Here is a 21300-nt window from a genome sequence, read left to right on the forward strand (position 1 = left end):
AAACCTAAAAGCTGCTTTTTCAAAAGGCAACTCCAAGGCCAAAAAGCAAGGCCCTGAAGCTAGAAAAGAAAAACAAGAACTTTTGACTAAAGTTGAGTAATATTTTACTATTAAAAAGACCAAAAGCAAAGTAAAAGGCAAAGCATAAGCATCGCTTTTTGGCAAAAAGCAAGGCTTCCCTAAGTATAAAAGAAGCATGAGCCTCTCTTGAGCATCAAGTTGAAGAAGAATCTCTTCATCGCGTTGCCATCTTCGTTGAAACATGAAGAGCATCTTCTTCATCATCATCTATGAACTAAATCATGGAGTTTTTCATCGCTGCCCATTGATTTCAGAGCGCCTCCATCAACTGCAGTGCCACATCAAAACCCTAAAACTACTCCAAAAACCCTAAAAATTGCTTTTTGGAGGTTTTTATCACCCGAAAACCATTAAAACAAGTTTTATATCAATTTTCTTGTGAGAAAGAGCTTTTCCATGGTTTTCTTCATGGACAAGGCTATAGGAGTTGTGGAGATTACTCATGGGATGAGCGAGCGTTTCTTGGATTTGGACATGGAACTTGGACATAGCTTAGACATGGAGAACTTGGACATATAGCTTGGGTGAACATACACCTTGGACATGGAAAACTTGGGCATAGAGCTTGGACATGGAACATAGAGCTTAGACAAGGAGGATAGACATGGAGAACTTGGATTTGGACTTGGACTTGTATCTGCATTTAGATTTGGACTTGGATCTAGACTTTGGATATTAGATCTAGTACTAGCCCAGTGAGAGATACTTGTGGGTCATTCCCGTGGTGTGCTCGGCATCAAAGAGACATCGACCTTGACTTGGATATCCTACATCGGCATATTTGTTTGTTTTGTATTCATTGATTGTATTGGTCTTGGCCATCGTGTCCGTGGATTGTTCCTAAATAAATTCCTAAAAGGGAGCGGGGCCTGTTCCCCGCTCAGTGTGGTGTACTGTGCAAGATCCCTATTCCCTTCTCTCTCTCCCCTCTCTCTATATCTTTATCTCTTGGACACATGGTAGAATCTGTCACGGCACGTCCCACTGGGCTTACAGTGGTATCAAAGCAGGATTTCTCTTGAAGAAACTTTCTTGGGGTGACACAGCCATGTCGAGAGAAGAGGGAAACCAAGGGTCTAAAGATCCACGTTTTCAGGATAAGAACCACGGTCATTGATCCATTACTCATGAGACCGCAGCCATGTCATCAGAAGAGTACCATAACTTTCGGCAGTTCAAACAATTTCTCAAAGACGAAGAATTCCTTGCTTGGAGAACCAAGAGGGAACGGGACCAAAGAAGGGCTCGAATGTTTGAAGATTTCACCAAGGATCGAGCCGCTGAAGCCGAAGGAGTTGAAGATGCTCAAGCTTATCTTCGTGCTAAAGGAGTCACCATCGTAGAAGGATCTAGAGCTACTTGGTCTATTTCTCGTGTAGAAGACAAGGAGGCCATTCCTAGGTCTGCTATCTCAGATGCCGCTTCTTCAGGACAGGTAAGGGAAAGAAGGGACACTTGGCTGCAAATTGTCCTGACAAGCCAAAGCAAGAAACCAGAGAGATCAGAAGATCATTAGATTGACATCATGCCAGCAAGCTCAACAAGAGAAGATTATGAAGCAAGTGACCGAGCTATTGAGAAAGAGTTTGATTAGACCTAGCTCATTATCTTTTTGCTCCCCAGTCTTATTAGTTCAGAAAAAGGATGGTCCTTGGCGTATGTGTATTGGCTCTTAACAAGATTACTATGAAGAACAGGTTGCCGATTCCTAGGATTGACGATATCCTGGATAGATTGGATGGAGTCACTATCTTTAGCAGGATTGTCTTAAAGAGTAGTTACCATCAAGTCAAGATTATTCCAGAGGACATTCACAAGACCGCATTCAGGATTACTTTTAGACTCTATGAGTATTTGGTGATGCCTTTTGGTCTTACCAATGCTCTGGCGAGGCTACTATGGAATGGCCAGAGTCGACTACTGTGCATGCAGTTCGAAGTTTCCTTGGCTTATGCTCTTACTATAGGAAGTTCATCAAGTGGTTTGCCTTGGTAACAAGACCACTACATGATTTGACAAAGAAAGTCGTGGGATTTCGGTGGGCCAAAGCTGCAAAAGAATCTTTTGAAGCATTAAAGTTTTATGCTAGCAAAGGACCAATGTTGATTATTCTAGATTTATCAAAGCCTTTTATGGTAGAGTGTGATGCCTTAGGAGATTGCATTGGAGAAGTCTTGAACCAAGAAGGCCATGCTATGTAGTATGGACTATGAATGTCAAAGACAATAAGGAAGCATATGCATTATCTCGAAGACCCTTGAGCCATGCGGTTTCTTTGGGTTACCATATGGGCTTCACTTTGATAAAGGATCTTTATGCTACCAAAGAGGATTTCAAACATGTGTTGGAAGAGATTGCAAAATAAAGATTTGGTGACTTCTTATGTCATCAAGAAGGGTTTTCTTATGATGCAAACCCAAGATATATACGACACAAGGAATTGAGGCCAAAGTAATAGAAGAGTGCCATGTACAGAGACACCTTGACTACAATTCAAGCTTTGGAGAACTACCTTTTATTGGCCTAGTATGAGAAAGACGTTGAGCTTTATGATTCTAGAATGTTTGGTTTGTCAGAAGATCAAGCTTGAAAGACAAATACCAGTAGGATTATTGCACCCATTGAATGTTCTATGGGGAGAGTATTGCTATGGATTTTATCTTTGGATTGCCAAAGTCAAGGAATGATGGTATATGGACCTTTTCATGTTACCAAGAAGATCAATAGTGTATGCTATCGGTTGGACCGTATAGATCATTGGAGGATATATAATGCCTTCCATGACAGTTTATGGAATCCATGTACAGGGCTACCCTCAAAGAAAAAGAAAGAGGAAAGACACAGGTCAAAAAGTTTCTCTTGGACTTCGAGAATTATTCATTATTGGATGCGAAATGGATGCTAGGGAAGTACTTCAAGGACTATCCAGATATACTTCAAGCTTATAAGGAAGTGGTTGGTTCAGATATATTTGAAGTACAGATATATCAACGTCTTGCGATCAAGACATATTCAAGAGGGAGGAATTGTATCCCTAGCCCTCTTCATTGTATATATATTGGACTAGTGTCACCAATTGGCCGACCATTTGGTCCATCTCCAGTTTTTGCGTCTCGTTCACTTGAGGCCAGGCCGGTGTCTCATGTGAAGAGACCAGTATTTTGCTGACATGGACGGGAGCCAGACTGGTGCCACCCGTGTGTTAGCAGGATGGTGTCGTATGGACGGGAGCCAGACTGGTGCCACCCGTGTATGACCTGGACTGTGTTCGACCCATGGGATTGTCACGCCATGGAAGAGCCAGTATTCGTGCCGTGTCTTGCCTATGGAACTGTCACACCATAGGGAGGCTCGTGCCTGGAACTGTGTCTTACCTATGGGACTGTCACTCCATAGGAAGACCAGGTTTTTATGTTTTACGTCGTGCCATTTTGTGCCGACAGATATTTTGTACTTGTTCCATGAACGGGAGATATGTCCATGATACTATTTGCACATGCACTCATGTTTTGCACGTTTGAAACTGTTTTCGCATGACATGTATTTTTGTGTTTGCCTGCTTGACGTGTCACTTACTGAGCGGGGACGCCTGCCAGTGAGTCGTGAAGTCTGTTCTGTATTCTGACGAGTTTTAGTGCATGTGAACAGGTGGTAAGTATATGATACATGTTATTTTAATATTTCATATTCTAACCTTTTATTTCATAAGATCACTTGTTCACACTCACTTAAAAAGTGGGCACCCACTTAGGGGCCAAGGTGGGGAGCCCCACTTAAGTGTGTGTGGGAGTGGGCATGGTCACCTACCACATCCCTTTGGAACTGGCCACCCACATGCAAACGTGGGGGGGCCAGCCAAATCAAAGTGTTAACTCCACCTTAATTTTTATTAAAAAAAAGGGCTTTCACCTTCAGCGTAGAACAACCCGGCGATTCGCTTCCACCATCTTCGTGGAGATCAACTGCTCGCGACCATCTCTCTTGCGCATGTTTCTCTCTCAGGCGACTGCTCTCCCTGCGCTACAGGCTGTACAAACTGCAGCCAGATGTTTCCTGTCCGTACAGGCTGTGCTGCAGCTCTAACCAGCAAGCCACGTTGAATCCTCAGCAGGCTACCTTCTCGTCGCCAGATAACACTGCAGGCGGCTGTGTGTTCCTTTTTTTTCATACAGACAGTACAGTCTGCTGTACCTTCAGCAGGCGGCTAACCACTTCAACTAGCTGCGCTGGGCAAGCAGCTGCCACCTCCGGAAGGTTCACAGGCGGCTGGTACTACTACGAACAGACGACGCTGCCCTTGCAGACGCCTGTGTACTCTACTGCGCCTGTCTTTCAGCACGGCCACCCACCATCTACTGACGGCTGCCCATTCAAATCAGCCGGCTCCTCCACGCTGCAGCCAGGCAACTCCTCCCTTGCAAGTGGGTGCTTCTTCTCTCACAACAGGCAGCTGTGCTCTTTGCTGTTGTACTTGTCTTCGTGGCTGCGCTAAGTTCTCTACGAGGGGCTGTGCCATCCCAACAAGGTGGCTGCTTCTTCAACAAGGTGTTATCTCTCCTAAGGTTGCCTTTTTATTTCTTACTTTGAAAGAGGTTGCACGTCTTCTCCACTGGCGACTACAAGAGGACTTCACATCTCCTGGGTGGTTACACCTTCTACACAAATACCACGGGTATTGGTCCTCTATCTGCCATCCACAAGTAAGTGAATTTCAGATTTAAGTAAAGTATTTTGTGTTAAATCTGATAAGGGATTCCCGACTCCCTATACGGCCAACACCCGTTCGGTGCCGGGTAGTCCAAGCTCTATTGGAGAACCTCAGTCCAAAGGTGCTGAGATCGGGAGAGCCAGGCGTTAGTACGAGAGCGCCTGTTTGTGCGTGGTCTCGGAACACTAGTGAGGCGCTCTCCGCGGAATCCAGTGAAAGCACAGGACCGTAGAGACTGGACCACGCTAGTGGTCGTTCTGCTTCGAGCGTCTACTTCGAACGTCGACTTCGAGCCTATTTGTTTGGTACTGTTTTCATATGTACATGGACGTCATCTGGTTCTTGGAACCCATGGAGCATTGTATTTGTTAAATACTCCCAATAAATATATCATATATTGAGGGGGGGGTCGGCCCGTTCCGGCCCCAGTGCTGGTGTCCATCTTTCCATTTCATTTTCATTTCAATTTCAAGTTGTATTAAGTTGTCCATTTCAAATTGTGGTTTTAAAGTTGTGCTATTAAGCGTGTGGGTGTCCAACGGAGTCTTCCCACTTGACGGGATCGGTTTCATTGGTATCAGAGCACGGTTGTTTCCCTCTTTCTAGTGGGGAAACGAACTTGTGTACTGGACATTCCACTTTTAGCACACTTTAAACACAATGGACAGCCAAGGCAACCCTTTGGAAGTGCCAAATTCGAGGGGTCCATCTAGTGCCTCTCGTGGGTCTGATGCCCTGCGAGGAAGACACAAGCCCCTTGAAAGGGTTAATGATAGTGAATCAAAGGGTCAACTGTCTCCAGGAAAGATAGTTATGCTTGAACAAGAGCCTGATGCTATGAGGGCTGAAATGGAACATATGAGAAAACTTTTGCAGGCACAAGAGCAAGAGTTAAAGTTTTTGCATGAAGATCCCCATGTGCAAAGTGCTATTGAAGCCAGGAAGGCTGATGCAATGGTAGATGTAACTTTTGAGTCCATGGCACGGGAAGTGGGCAAGAAGCCGAGGGAGTTAGCATTTGCCTACCTCCTCCGCAAAGGTGATATCAAAGAGGGGGATGACGGAGAGCTGAAATTCAGAAATCCACCTCGTTTGAAGCATGGAGACCCCGCATCTCAAAGGCTGAAATCTTTAATGCAAAAGGAAGAGGTGACAGTCACCTCTCGACATGCATCTTCTCCACAAGGCACTAAGCCTGACAGATATATGTATGCCAGTGCTCATGGAGGGCATGAAAGTCACATGCATGCAAGACATGTATCTCATGATGACAGGTCTGCTTCTAGAAAAATTTTGCCTTCTGAGTTGTCTCATGGCGAGACAATGTCTTATGCAGGTAAGTCACATTCATTTGAGTTTCAAGTTCGTGGAGCACATGCCACCGTGCCTCATGAAACTTCTATGACGGCCCATGGAGCCCATGCAGATAGGGCTGCCCCGTTGGATAAGGGGAAAAGAAAAAGAGAAGACCGTGAGCCTCATGCCAGGAAGCTCAAGGAATTTAAAGCACGTGACAAATCTGTCAAGTTTGATGTCTTTCATGGTGAACATGATGCTTCTAAAGTGTTAGCATTTGTGGCACAATTCGACATTGCTTTTAGCGATGAGGACTTTACAAAAAAAGTCTAAAGTATGCCATGCTAGCATGTTTTTGAAAGGGACTGCTGCTCATTGGTGGATCACTGAAAAGATCACCAAGGATCCCATTTCCACTTGGAAGGAATTTAAAGACAGATTCTATGCTCAGTTTTTGCCACCAAATGTGGAGCAAACTCTCACTCAAAAGTGGGACAGGCTGGAACAAAGAGATAATGAAAGCGTGCAACAGTATGTTAACAAATTCTGGAAAGTGTTGCTGGAAGTAACTCCCTTCATGCAAATCACTGAGGATGAAAGAAAAAGGAAGTTTCGCTCTGGACTGCAACCAGCATATCGTTCGGGCATTGAATTGCACCCGAAACATACGTTGCAACAGCTCACAGCTTCTGCTCTTGCTACGGCTCAAGATTAAGCAGGATCAAGGAGGTTCCAAGGGGAAAGACAAGGCTATCCCAAATCTGCAAAAAGGTGGACAGCCACCTAAAAAGAACTTCCGGGACACCTACTAGGGTGGTAAAGCTTATAATAACATATCTAAAGATCAAGGTCCAAGGAAGAACAAATTCGACTTAACCCCGGAGCAAAGAGAGCAATATGCCAAGGATGGAAAATGCTTTTCTTGTGGTAGCAAAGACCACATCTTTCGACAATGCCCAGATCGCAAACCAAAGCACGAGGACAAGCACACCAAAGCTAATGTACATGCAGTTCCTGATGTGCAAGGAAATACAAGTCATGATGCAAAAGAGCGAATGGTTTGCAAGGCTTGGGGGCAAATCAAGGATCAGCCCGCCTTATTCATGTTTGATGACTGTGCAACTGACAACTTCATCTCTATGCAAATGGCAGCTGCATTGGGTATTGAGGTTGAGAACATGGGACCTCAGATTGAAGCCGAAGCTGCATTTATTGGTAAAGAGGTGCAGGTTACCCCATTGATAGGGAAGTTACGCATCCATATCTAGGGCTACCTTGATAATGAACATTTCCTAGTTGCTCCATTGAATGGATGTGATGTATTGTTGGGCAAGTCGTGGCACCATAGGCTTGAGCCCCGCAAAGACTACAAGTCCAATATGATTTCTTTTATGCATAAAGGTCGCATGCATTTTATTGATGCTGACAAAGAAGGGGATTCCATCCCACTTGTATCACACATCCAAATTAATAAAGCAATGAAAAAGAGTCTTTCTGCGTACTTGGTTTTTGTTCGTGATAGCCTTGTACCAAATCATCAAAATGTGGATGCTATGTCTAATGATAGGCTGAATTTTCTTCATGCATTCAACGACTGTTTTGCTGACTCGTTGCCAGGTGAATTACCTCCCCAAAGGCCCGAAGATCACCGCATAGATCTTGTGTCAGGTAGTTCTCCACCTAACAAACCCGCATACCGAGTGAGTGCTGCACAACAAGAAGAAATCATGAAGCAGGTAAACGAGCTTTTACAGAAAGGTTTGGTTCAGCCCAGTTCCTCACCTTATTGCTCTCCTGTGCTTCTTGTTCAAAAGAAGGACGGATCATTCCGTATGTGTGTGGACTATAGAGCTTTAAACAAGCTTACCATCAAGAACAGATTCCCAATTCCACGTATTGATGATATTTTGGATAAGCTTGATGGTTCGGCTTGCTTTAGCAGACTTGATTTGAAGAGTGGTTATCACCAGATACGAGTGGTGCCACAAGATGTCCATAAAACTGCTTTCAGGACAGCCTTCGGATTATATGAATTTTTGGTAATGCCTTTTGGTCTCACCAATGCTCCTGCTACATTTAATCAAATGATGGATAGGATATTCCGACCCCATCGCAAGTTCACAGGAGTCTTCTTTGATGATATCTTGGTTTTCTCCAAGAATGAGCAGGAACACAGAACTCATTTGGTCACAGTGTTCGAAGAGTTGCGGAAGCATAAACTTTTCATCAATGCCAAGAAAAGTGAGTTTTTCCTTTCAGAGATTCATTATCTGGGACACATTGTATCCAATAATGGAGTTACAATGGATCCTGCAAAAATAGAAACCATTCGCAATTGGCCCGAATTGCAAAACGTACATCAAGTACGTAGTTTTCTGGGATTATGTTCGTATTACAGGCGTTTCATAAGGCATTTTGCTATGATTGCCACTCCTCTACATGATCTCACGAAGAAGAAAACTGCTTTCAAATGGACTTCAAAGGAACAGGATGCTTTCTTGCAGCTCAAGCATGCTATCATATGTGGTCCAGTTTTGATTGTTCCTGACTTGCACAAGTCATTCGTGGTTGAATGTGATGCTTGTGGTGATTGTATTGGAGCTGTCCTAAATCAAGAAGAGCATGCAGTTGCATACGAGAGCTGTCGTTTGCATGATGTTGAGCTTCATATGGATATCTATGAGAAAGAGCTCTTGGCTGTAATTCACGCCTTAAAGATTTGGAAACATTACCTTCTTGGGGCTGAATTTGTAGTCAAGACAGATCATCAAAGCTTGAGGTACTTTCTATCTCAAACAAAGCTTTCAGAGAAGCAGATGAGAATGGCAAACTTTCTTTCTATGTTTCATTTTCAGATTGTGCATACTCCAGGTAAGAAAAATGTGGTGGCCGATGCATTATCCAGGAGGCATTATGTTGCTGCAGTCTCAGTGGCCTCTCATGGAGACTTATCTGCTATGCGAGATTTGTATCATTTGGATGCTGATTTTTGCCATATTTGGACTGATTTGATGGCTGGTCATTCACATGCCTCTTATGTTATCAACGAGGGTTATCTTATGAAGGATAATTGCCTATGTGTGGTGAAGGATTTGCGTCCAAAGGTTATGGACGAATGTCACGCTCCACCATATGCTGGTCATAGAGGTATTATGCCCACTACTCGCATGATTCAGAGATATTTCTTTTGGCCAAGCATGCGTAAAGACATTGAGGCTTATGTACGTGCATGTATTACTTGCCAAGGTGAAATTTGATAGGCAAAAACCTCCAAGCTTGCTTCAGCCATTGCCTATTCCCTCGCAACCCTGGGAAAGTATTACTATGGATTTTATTATGGATTTGCCTAGATCCCAGCATGGGAATGATGCTATTTGGACCATTGTGGACAGGTTTAGCAAGCAAGCTCATTTCTTACCCGTCAAGAAAACCATCAAAGCTGATCATATGGTAAAGCTTTTTCTTGCTAATATTTTCAAGCTGATCATATGGTAAAGCTTTTTCTTGCTAATATTTTCCCAGGGTTGCCTATTCCCTCGCAACCCTGGGAAAGTATTACTATGGATTTTATTATGGATTTGCCTAGATCCCAGCATGGGAATGATGCTATTTGGACCATTGTGGACAGGTTTAGCAAGCAAGCTCATTTCTTACCCGTCAAGAAAACCATCAAAGCTGATCATATGGTAAAGCTTTTTCTTGCTAATATTTTCAAGCATCATGGTATGCCTAAATCCATTGTTGGGGATAGAGATCCCAGGACTACAAGCCTCTTTTGGAGGGCTTTATTTGATAATATGGGTACTAAACTTGAGTTTTCATCAGCTTATCATCCCCAAACGGATGGCCAAAGTGAAGCTGCAAATTCAGCCGTGTTGGATTTGTTGAAATGTTACGTGGCAGATCAAAAGACTGCATGGGAGAAGTATCTTCCACTTGTTGAGTTTGCCTACAACAATACAATCCATGCCTCCACGGGAAAAGCTCCCTTTGAGATTATTTATGGCAGAGTGGTCTTGCCACCCATCCTTCGTACAAAGGATGAGATTTTTGCAACTGATAAATATGTTCGTGACTTGGATGTTGCCTTTGGTCAGGTGCGGACAGCCATTGCAAGGTCTCAGAATAAGCATAAAATGGCTGCTGGACAAGCACAGAAGGGACATGGAAGTCAAAGAAGGTGATTGGGTTTTGCTGAAATTTGAGAAGGCTAGGCTTCGGAAGAGGCCAGGACGAGAAGGATCATATCCTAAGCTTTCTCCTCGTTATTATGGACCCTTCAAGGTGATTCAGAAGATCAATGAAGTGTCCTACAAGCTTGCTTTACCTAGTCACTGGAAGATTCACAATGCTTTTCATGTGAGTCTATTTCAGAAATATGTGGGGCCAGATCCTGATGAGCCTGTCTCACAGAAGATCCGCCAGAGATTAAAGAGCTTGAGGAGATCCTCCAGCCAGAACAAATTGTTTTTCACAAGGAGAGAAAGCTACCTGCAGGAAAGCTTTCCAGGAGATACCTTGTGAAGTTTAAGAATTATTTGCCTATTGATGCCAAGTGGGTAAATGAGGATTATTTTATTGATTACCCGCAGTTGTTGCAAGCATATCTTGAGGCTTTTCAGTTGAGGACAACTCTTTAGAAGCCCGGGGGGATGTCACCAATTGGCCGACCATTTGGTCCATCTCCAGTTTTTGCGTCTCGCTCACTTGAGGCCAGGCCGGTGTCTCATGTGAAGAGACCAGTATTTTGTTGACATGGACGGGAGCCAGACTGGTGCCACCCGTGTGTTAGCAGGATGGTGTCGTATGGACGGGAGCCAGACTGGTGCCACCCGTGTATGACCTGGACTGTGTTCGACCCATGGGATTGTCACGCCATGGAAGAGCCAGTATTCGTGCCATGTCTTGCCTATGGGACCTGTCACACCATAGGGAGGCTCGTGCCTGGAACTGTGTCTTACCTATGGGACTGTCACTCCATAGGAAGACCAAGTTTTTATGTTTTACGTCGTGCCATTTTGTGCCGACAGATATTTTGTACTTGTTCCATGAACGGGAGATATGTCCATGATACTATTTGCACATGCACTCATGTTCTGCATGTTTAAAACTGTTTTCGCATGACATGTATTTTTGTGTTTGCCTGCTTGACATGTCACTTACTGAGCGGGGATGCCTGCCAGTGACTTGTAAAGTCTGTTCTATATTCTGACGAGTTTTAGTGCATGTGAACAGGTGGTAAGTATATGGTACATGTTATTTTAATATTTCATATTCTAACCTTTTATTTTATAAGGTCACTTGTTCACACTCACTTAAAAAGTGGGCACCCCCTTTGGGCACCCACTTAGGGGCCAAGGTGGGGAGCCCCACTTAAGTGTGTGTGGGAGTGGGCATGGTCACCTACCACATCCCTTTGGAACTGGCCACCCACATGCAAACGTGGGGAGGCCAGCCAAATCAAAGTGTTAACTCTACCTTAATTTTTATTAAAAAAAAGGGCTTTCACCTTCAGCGTAGAACAACCCGGCGATTCGCTTCCACCATCTTCGTGGAGATCAACGGCTGGCGACCATCTCTCTTGCGCATGTTTCTCTCTCAGGCGACTGCTCTCCCTGCGCTACAGGCTGTACAAACTGCAGCCAGATGTTTCCTGTCCGTACAGGCTGTGCTGCAGCTCTGACCAACAAGCCACGTTGAATCCTCAGCAGGCTGCCTTCTCGTCGCCAGATAACACTGCAAGGGGCTGTGTGTTCCTTTTTTTTCATACAGACAGTCCAGTCTGCTGTACCTTCAGAAGGCGACTAACCACTTCAACCACCTGCGCTAGGCAAGCAGCTGCCACCTCCGGAAGGTTCACAGGCGGCTGGTACTACTACGACCAAACGGCACTGCCCTTGCAGACGCCTGTGTACTCTACTACGCCTGTCTTTCACCACGGCCGCCCACCATCTACTGACGGTGTCAGGCAAAATTCTGTAAAGGTGTTTTGAGTCCATGTACATATAGGATGCATGGTATGCAATAAAACTTTGCCCTGAATGCCCTGGCAAATGTACAGACTGAATGGCTTGCAGTGAGTTAGTACATGCATTTTTCTTTGGAGCAGGTGCTTGAGACCTGAAGTTTTTATTGTATGAGCTTTCTAATTGCCAAGAGGGTGTCTTGGATGTGTACAAACAAGAGGTGGAAGAGCATGAGGATGTCAATGATTGGGGCTTTGATGAGCCTCTGGTGGAGATAGATGTACATATGCTGGTTTACGTGGAGAGAGCCCAATCCAGACTGTAAATACTGAAATCTACAAGGGATGCCAACTAAATATAATTTGTTCTTTGTGCTTGAGTTTGGATGTACTGAGCAGATTTTTGGAATGGCCGTATGTCTCCACATCGCAAGGGGTTTGGGCATAATAGGCATGGTGGTGAGACGTCGTATATGTATGGATTCCAAGGTTACAAAAGATTTTAATAGAGGCCTAGATAGGCACTGCAGTGTGGCATGGGAACCACCTTCTATAAATATATATATATATATATAAAACACCACCAAGTGGCAAGTAACAAAGGAGCCAGCTGGCCGCTTGCTTCGTCCGCCAGCGCAACCTTCAAGAAGGTTGGCGAAGAGAGCTTACGGGTGTGGCCGCCTGGAGACGAAGGAGACTTCTGGGACTAGCGAGCGGAGCCTACAAAAGAAGCGGGTGTGTTTCCTTTGTGTGCGTGCAGAGCTAACGGAGAGAGAAGCTGCTGCTACGACGCTTGCTTGGGTTGGCAGTCGGGTTGTTGAGAAGATGGTCGCCTACGAGGGCTGTGGGCTGGCGACAGAGAAAGAGGTGGGCTGGTAGCGAAGGAGAGAAACTACAGGCGCACCGACTGTGGGCGACTGGGAGACGTCGGGCACTGGAGGCGGCGATTAGGGGAGGCAAAGTGGCAAGTAGGGCTGGTGACTGTGGAGAGAGATGCAGCGCAGAGCTGGCTAGCGGCTAGCAAAGGATTGTGAGGCTGGATTTTTTTGCAGTGGCTGGACAACTGGAGACAGCAACCGCTAGGGGAATCGCCTCAGAGGTGTAGCGACAACCAGTGGGCGCTAAAAGAGAAGGTGGTTGGCGATAGTAATCATCAGGCTCTTTGGCTTTGGAGGGCGCTCGCTACTAGCAACAGAGGGAGAGTTCGCCTGTGATGGGCTGGAGACACTGGTAGAAGTTGGCCACTTTTAGTAGCGGGAGTTAGAAGTGTGGCTTTTGTTTTTGCTCTTGTAATCGGCAGCTGCAGGATTACCACAGAGAGCTGCAGGATTACCACAGAGAGGGAGGTGGCAGTGGTGTGAGAGTGACCGCCTTTGGGATGCAAAAGGAGAGCCATGGGCAGATGAAGGGAGTGAAGGAAGGGAGTAGAGCCAGCTGATTTGTGAAAGAGGGATCTTCTTTTTTGCATTATTTGTGGATAAGTGTGCGGCCTTTGATTATCTTGTGAAATACAGAGTTTTGAGGAATCTCTGTGTGGTGTTTTGTGTTGGTTGTTGGTGCCCCCTTTTTGTAATTGTTGTATCAAAGTCTGCGAGGTGAAGGGGTATAGAGGTCTGGTCTTTCTTTTTGTTTTCACCTCACATGCTTTCTGGTGCCCCCACTGAGGATAGCTCAGGTTTTTTTTCTCAGTTTACAAGGGGTGTATGCCCTAGGAGTTGAGGGTTTCAAGGAAGGTGTTTTTCTTGGGATTTGAGGTGAGTTTGGGGATTAAAATGATGTCGTATCCAGAGTTTTTTGGTGGTCCTAATGAAGATGTAGCAGAGTTCCTTGAAAGAATGGAGGTTGCGTGCATAAGCAACCACATCAATGAGTCGGTACAGGTGTTGCGGCTACTGAGCATCTGCTTGAAAGGGGATGCAAGGACCTGGTACAGAACATATGAGGAGTCATTGAGGGTTGCTGTTCCACGTATCGATATGACTGAGAATGGATTAAAGACAGCACTTAGCAACAGGTTTAAGAAGGTAGAAGACCCCGATAAGGTTTGGCATGAGGTGCAAGCTCTGATACAGGGTGAGTTGGAATCAATTGATGATTATGTGAAGAAATTCTCTTTGCTGTGGGAGACTTTATGCAGGGCTTTAGGGGAAGACCAGGTACCTCCTGACATGATGAAGAAAAACAAGTTTGTAGCCGGGCTTAAGAGGAGTATTCGCTGGAAGGTGGAATTAAAGAAGCCCAGGTCTTATGAGGATGCGGTGGAGATTGCCAAATCAAAGGATTGGAAGTTGCAACGGATGAATCAGCTGGGGATGATTCCAGTTGTAGCACAGCCGGAGATTCGTAGAGTGGAGGCTACACCTATGAATGCAGTGATTGAGAGGATGAAACCCGTTGAAGCCCAGGCTATGCAGATGGTACCACAAGTTAGTCAAGGAGTACCTATGGTTCCTGTGGGTTTTGATGAGGGATTGCGACAAGATATGAAACAGATGGTTGATCTTATGAAGAATTTGAGCTTAAGTTTAATGGGAAGTACAGGTGGTGGACGTGGTAGAGGTAGAGGCAATAATCAAGAAGGGGGAGATGGACAAGCAGGGTATGGACGTGGTCGTGGTAGGGGCCGTCGTTTCATCCCTACATGCTGGAATTGTGATGAGCTTGGACATCTAAGTACAGATTGTGATAAGCCTCAGCGGATGGGTGGTGATATGTACCCACTACCTTCACAGTTACCTGACAGGTCAAACGACTATGGTATTGATATCAGGGATCAAGCAGGTCCCAGTGGAATCACAGCAGAGGAGAAGGGGAAAGCAAAGGTCGTGAATGTTGTCACTCTGGAGAATGTTCAAGCAAAAGAAGAAGGGGATGTGATGCCCGTTGGGAAGCGCACAACGGATGAAAGAGAAGGAAAGGAGGTGGCTGGACCCAGCCGTAAGAAGGGGAAGCAACAGGAAGGAGAAGATGTGAAAGCCAAAAGGAAACAGAAGCCTCGTAGAAGGTTCTAGGTGTCATACTTCCCACTAGGGGATGGGCAAACCAGCTATAACCTGAAATCTGATATGGTGAATAGGAAGGCCAACATCACCTTTGGGCAGTTGGTGGAGATGGTGCCAAAATTGAGGAGGCAATGGAAGGGACTTGTGAATCCAATGGAAAAGGAGTCAGAGAAGAGGTCAGTCAAAGTACTATCTTTAGAAGAGCTTCCAGATATTTGCCCTATTGTGGAGGTGTGGAGTAAAGGTAGGAACCTTGGTCAGGCCTATATTGATGGAGGAGCTCAAATCTGTGTGATTACTCAATCATGTGTGGAGCAGTCAGGCTTGAGGGTGTCTGGGGTTTCTGGTTTTCGAATCAGGATGGCTAATCATCAAAAGGTAAAATGTCTTGGTATGGTAAAGGAGCTGGAAATTAAAGCTTTTAATGTCAAAGCTACTGTAGATTTTCATGTGATGCCTGCGGGTCTTGGTGCTTTTCCAATTATTCTTGGACGACCCTGGTTACGAGTGGTGGGTGCAGTACAAGACTGGAGGTATGGGACCATTTCTTTGCATAATAAGCGGGATAATAAAAAATCTTTTGAGATGCATAGTAGGAGATCTTTGAATGATGTGTGGGAGAGGCCACAGGATTCGAGTGAAGAGGAAACTACCACCAGTACTTCTGAATCGTAGATGGATTCATCGACTACTGCTTCTAGTGAAGAAGAGGCAGATGTGGCTTTCCTAGTATTAGAGCAACAAGGTAATGAAGATAAAGAAGTGCATGAAGTGAGTACTGAGGGAGAAGATACTTTAGGGTCGTATGAAGTGATCGAGGAATTACTGCAGCCAAAGATAGAAGTGAAGAAGAAGCAGGAGCTCATTGAAGGAATGCTGAGTCCGGGTCTCTCGAGTGGAGAAAAGGTTAGGTATGTTAATATGCTGTCTCATTTTCCAGAATTGTTCATCACCTCTTATAAGGAGATTCAAGGATTTAAAGGGCCAGATTTGAGGATTGAATTGAAAGAAGGTGTAAAAACAGTTAGGCAGAAGCTTCGCAGGATGGGACGAGAACAAATGCAGGCCCTGAGAGAGGAAGTTGATAAGTTGTTGAGTGCAGGTTTCATTACACAAGTGGACACAGCTGAGTGGGTAAGTCCTACAGTGGTGAGTCCAAAGAAAGATGGCAGGTGGCGTATATGTGTGGATTTTAAGCCCTTGAATGCTGCTACAAAAAAGGATCCTTACCCCCTACCTTTTTTGGATGAGATCTTGGATACTGTAGCTGGTTATGAAAGGTACAGTGTTTGTGATGGGTTTTCAGGCTATTTTCAGTTAAAGATTGTAGAAGAAGATCAGCGCAAGACGACTTTCATTACACCTTGGGGGTGTTTCTGCTACAAAGTCCTTCCCTTTGGATTGACGAATGGGCCAGCCTACTATCAGAAAAGGGCAAATTGGGTATTATCTCCTTTTTTGGGCAAGTTTGTCAAAGATTTTATTGATGATTTTTGTATATACAGCTCCAGGCAAGAGCATTGTGATAGGCTGGCTACAGTTTTTCAGCGTTATGATGAGTGTGGTGGTCAATTAAATCCAAAAAAGTGCTTTTTAGCTCAACCGAGGGTGAAGCTCTTGGGCCATGTTGTTTCAGAGAATGGTATTGATCCGGATCCTGATAAGGTCAAGTCTCTTCTTCTTCTTCTTCCTACACCAAAGAATACAAAGCAATTGACTACTTTTGTGCAAAAGGTGAAGTATATGGCTCGATTTATCTCTCTATCTTCACAGTTGTTATATCCTTTGCAGCAAGCAGCAAAGCATGATCCTTTACATTGGTCGGAGGAGTGTGAGGTAGTTTTTCAAAAAGTGAAAGAGGTGTTGGGTGCTATTCCTACAATGCAGGTGCCTAACTGGGATCAGGTATTTTATGTTAACCCTTCAGTAGGTGAAGATGCAATTGGAGCTATGTTGTTACAGAAGGGGAAAGAATCACATTATATACAACCAGTCTACTGTGCTAGAAGGATAAAACTTGCTAGAGAAAGGTTGTTATCAGAGGTGGAACTTGTTATGGTTAGTGTGATGTATGCATGTAGGCGGTTCCGCCACTACTTGTTGCCTCGCCCCTTTGTGTTTTTAACGAGTTACACTTTTTTGCCTCAGTTGATAAATGGCACAAATTTATCTAAGGCTATGATGAAGTGGGTGATTGAGTTGCAGGAGTTTACCTTCTCATTCTTGGTGGAAGAGAGTACCAGGGCTACCTTAGCTGATTTATTGACATATAAGGAGAGTCCTCTTCTTATAAAGGAGGAGACCATCAAGAAGCCAGTTTTGAGGATGCGGTTGAGTTGGTGAATGCACACATATTATATTTTGATGGTTCCTACAGGAAAAGCCATGATGCAGTCTCAGGAGGTTTGGTGCTTTATGATCCACACAGGGTTGCCTTGTTTTTAAGAAGGGTGTTAAAGTGGATGCACATAGCAACAATGAAGCGGAGTATCTGACTTTGGAAGTTGGATTGCAAATATGTTTGAAGCATGGTGTACATAGGATTCGCATTCGAGGTGATGCATTGCTTGTTGTAAAACAGGTGTTGGGAGTTTGGAAGTCAAAGAATGTGTCACTCAAAGAGATGTGTTTCAAGATTAAAGGTTTGTTGAAGGAATTTGAAGCTTGGAGTCTTAAGCATGTGGATCGAGGCCATAATGAGGAGGCTCATGAAGCAACCCAGGGAATGATTAGTGAAGTTTTTGTTCTTAAAGCTCATCCACCATTTTATTGTGGCATGGAGAATTTACAGGATGTTGAGGAGTTTTTGTTAACAGGGATGATTCGTAGTGGTATTGAAAAATCAAAAAAATATGGTTTCATCAGGAAAGCTGCAAGGTATGTAATCGATGGTGATGCCTTGTATTTGAGGGGAATTGACTTGATAATGCGACGGGTACCTTGGAAGGAAGAAATCTACAAAATTCTTAAGGAAAACCATGAAGGAGCATGCGGTGGACATTTTGCCTCGAAGATTACTTTGCATAAAGTATTGCAGGAAGGTTATGTATGGCCAAGTGTACATAAAGATGTTAATCATTGGTGCAGGTCATGCAAACAATGCCAAGCTCATAGTAGACGGATGTTAAGGCCTGAAATGAGGAAGACAATTCTTGCTTATGATGTTTTTGAAAAATGGGGAATTGATGCTGTGGGACCATTGCCTATTACCAGCCGAGGGAAGTGCTACATCTTGACTGCAGTTGATTACCTTTCTAGATGGGCGGAAGCAAAGGCAGTGAAACAAATTACTGCCAAGGAAGTGGCAAAGTTTGTATATCAGGATATTTGTTGTAAGTTTGGTGTGCCATTGGAATTGCTTTCTGATCAGGGTCCAGGTTTCAGGGTAGAGCTTATGGACTATTTGTGTACAAAGATGAAGATCAGTCGCAGTTTTACCACACCTTACTATCCACAGTGTAATGGCTTGAATGAGCGTTTCAATGGTGAATTGATTAAGATTTTATCTAAGGTGACGGAGCGACAAGGCAAGAATTGGGATCTGGAATTGCCTGCTGCCTTATAGGCATACAGGACAGCAATTAAAACTGGTACTAGTTTCACTCCATTTCATCTTGTTTATGGGAAAGAAGCTTTATTGCCTATTGAGGTAGAGATACCAGCTATTAAAATGTTGGAAAAGCTTTTGGAAGAGCCTAAAGATGCCCTTAAAGAGCGGCTATTATATTTACAAGAAGCACAGCTGAACAGGGATAATGCTTTGAAGTATTATGAGGATATGCAGACAAGGACGTTGGAGAAGATCAACAAGAAAATTAAAAGCAAAGGATTTATGAAGGATGACTTGGTATTGCGTTATAATGGCAGGTTGGACAATTCTTTTCATAAGAAGTTTCAAGTTAAGTGGGAGGGACCCTTCTTGGTGATGCAAGGATTTGCAAATGGTACCTATCAATTGGCAGATTTAGATGGGACTTTGCATGCTTCCAGGGTAAATGGATATAGGCTGAAGAAGTATTATGCACGTTTGATGGTGATTGTACAAGATGCAGTGTTAGAAGATGTGATTTCCAATGAAGGGCAGTCTTTGGATATGGATTTAGGTCTTGAAATGCTTTTTACTGCTGATCATGAATGATTCAGCAGGCTGGGGGTTGGGCAAAGTATGTCAGGCAAAATTGTGTAAAGGTGTTTTGAGTCCGTGTACATATAGGATGCATGGTATGCAATAAAACTTTGCCCTGAATGCCCTGGCAAATGTACTGACTGAATGGCTTGCAGTGAGTTAGTACATGCATTTTTCTTTGGAGCAGGTGCTTGAGACTTGAAGTTTTTATTGTATGAGCTTTCTAATCATAGTTGCAAAAAAACGCGTTTCAAACTTTAGGCTACTCGTTTGAAACGTGCAAACGTTTCAAACGTTTGAAACGCGTTTTTTTGCTCCTAGTATTTCGGAATGGGAGTCATGCCTTTGGGAGAGCCACTGCAGTTTTGAGAGAGACTCAGCTTCAGCCAGTCTCTTGGTGGGAGAAATATGGCATCGGTACTCCAGTTCTGGTAAGTGCCCACTGACAAGTTACAACTTACATGTAATAAGTTTGCACTTTGAAGTAACAACTTAGTACTTACAACTTATATAAGTTGTTTCTTCTTATTATTTATAAAGTTTTCTGTTATCTTTTGACAGAAACGCCTTGCATTACGAGTCCTCTCACAGGATTGCAGCTCTGGTCCATGTGAGAGAAACTGGAGCACATGGGCCCTCTTCCATACAAAGAAGAGGAACAAATTGTCCACTGCTCAATTAGAACGGTTGGTGTATTGTCATTGCAACCTCCGTTTAATTGAGCAGCAAGGCAATCCCATTGAGCCGCGCCAAGTGAATGTCGACAAGATCGACATAGAGAAAGTGAAGGACGTACCAGAGATCCCTGCTGAGGAGCGCGACATCTATGCCATGCTATACGAGGAGATGATGGCACCAGCTACTATGACACGATCACGGGCACCGACATCAGCAGATCATGCATCTACGAGTGCTGAGGCTGAGGCTGAGGCTTCATCTTCTTACGACACAGACTCACATTCCTCAGAGGAGGATGATGCTGAGTAGTTACTAGTTACTACTAGTGACTCTTGACTCTTGACACTTGAGTCTAGAGTTGAGAGTCCAGACTCCAGACATTGGAGACCATTTGTTTTTTCAGAGTTTTTGTATTTGGTCTTTCGGTACAGACATCTGTATTTCAGATTTCAGATTTATCATTTGACACTATTCACTAGTGCTTAGTATGTTGCTTAGTATGTTGTAAGTTGTAACTTGTAACTTCAAACTGGTTATGCTATTAATAATTATATGGGTTTTTGCCATCTATGATCTAATTCCTGATTCCTGAAGACTGCCATGTATCATGTATGATGTATCATGATTCATGTTACATGTATGATCATTGTATGATGTAAATTGTAATCATGTATGATGTATTAAGAATCAGGATTCAGTATGAAATTTGAATCATGGATTCATCATTCATGATGTATCATGATTCATGTATATGAAAGTTGAATGTAGATTTTAGCATTAAACTGTACCAAACATAAATTTATGGACACCCCCCTAAAAAAAACCTGGAAAAAACACCTGAAAAAAAATTTGAAAAAAACTTTTAAAAAACTTTTGGAAATTTGTTTGAAACGTTTTTGAAACGTTTCAAACACGTTTCAAAAACGCGTTTCAAAAAACGTGTGGCAACTAGGTTTCTAATTGCCAAGAGGGTGTCTTGGATGTGTACAAACAAGAGGTGGAAGAGCATGAGGATGTCAATGATTGGGGCTTTGATGAGCCTCTGGTGGAGATAGATGTACATATGCTGGTTTACGTGGAGAGAGCCCAATCTAGACTGTAAATACTGAAATCTACAAGGGATGCCAGCTAAATATAATTTGTTCTTTGTGCTTGAGTTTGGATGTACTGAGCAGATTTTTGGAATGGCCGTATGTCTCCACATCGCAAGGGGTTTGGGCATAATAGGCATGGTGATGAGACGTCGTATATGTATGGATTCCGAGGTTACAAAAGATTTTAATAGAGGCCTAGATAGGCACTGCAGTGTGGCATGGGAACCACCTTCTATAAATATATATATATATATATATATAAAACACCACCAAGTGGCAAGTAACAAAGGAGCCAGCTGGCCGCTTGCTTTGGCTGCCAGCTCATCCGCCAGCGCAACCTTCAAGAAGGT

The 21300-nt window shown here is 43.9% G+C and overlaps 2 protein-coding genes across 3 annotated transcripts in view; one reads left to right on the top strand and one right to left on the bottom strand.

The window, feature by feature from the left end:
- The window catches only part of LOC147604992 (tubulin alpha-6 chain), a 56812-nt gene that overhangs the window by 13047 nt on the left and 22465 nt on the right, over positions 1-21300 (bottom strand). The gene's annotated exons all lie outside the window — the stretch shown is intronic.
- LOC147604993 (uncharacterized) lies at positions 12876-20682 on the top strand. The gene is made up of 5 exons (XM_086793895.1): positions 12876-12917; positions 13103-13252; positions 13351-13474; positions 19500-19609; positions 19740-20682. Exons 1-5 carry the CDS (start codon positions 12876-12878, stop codon positions 20163-20165), a joined length of 852 nt encoding a protein of 283 aa, XP_086650021.1. The 3' UTR covers positions 20166-20682.

Source organism: Cibotium barometz, chromosome 60 (assembly GCF_041138505.1).
Source record: "Cibotium barometz isolate CiBa-2024 chromosome 60, ASM4113850v1, whole genome shotgun sequence".
NCBI classification, from domain to species: Eukaryota; Viridiplantae; Streptophyta; class Polypodiopsida; order Cyatheales; family Cibotiaceae; genus Cibotium; species Cibotium barometz.

What these genes read in the sequence shown, in the direction of transcription:
- LOC147604993 (XM_086793895.1), top strand. Translation starts at nt 12,876, where the DNA reads ATGGTCGCCTACGAGGGCTGTGGGCTGGCGACAGAGAAAGAG. An exon ending in CTACTAGCAACAGAGGGAGA is followed by an intron (nt 13,253 to 13,350) that starts GTTCGCCTGTGA and finishes TGTAATCGGCAG; the next exon opens with CTGCAGGATTACCACAGAGA. An exon ending in GCATCGGTACTCCAGTTCTG is followed by an intron (nt 19,610 to 19,739) that starts GTAAGTGCCCAC and finishes ATCTTTTGACAG; the next exon opens with AAACGCCTTGCATTACGAGT.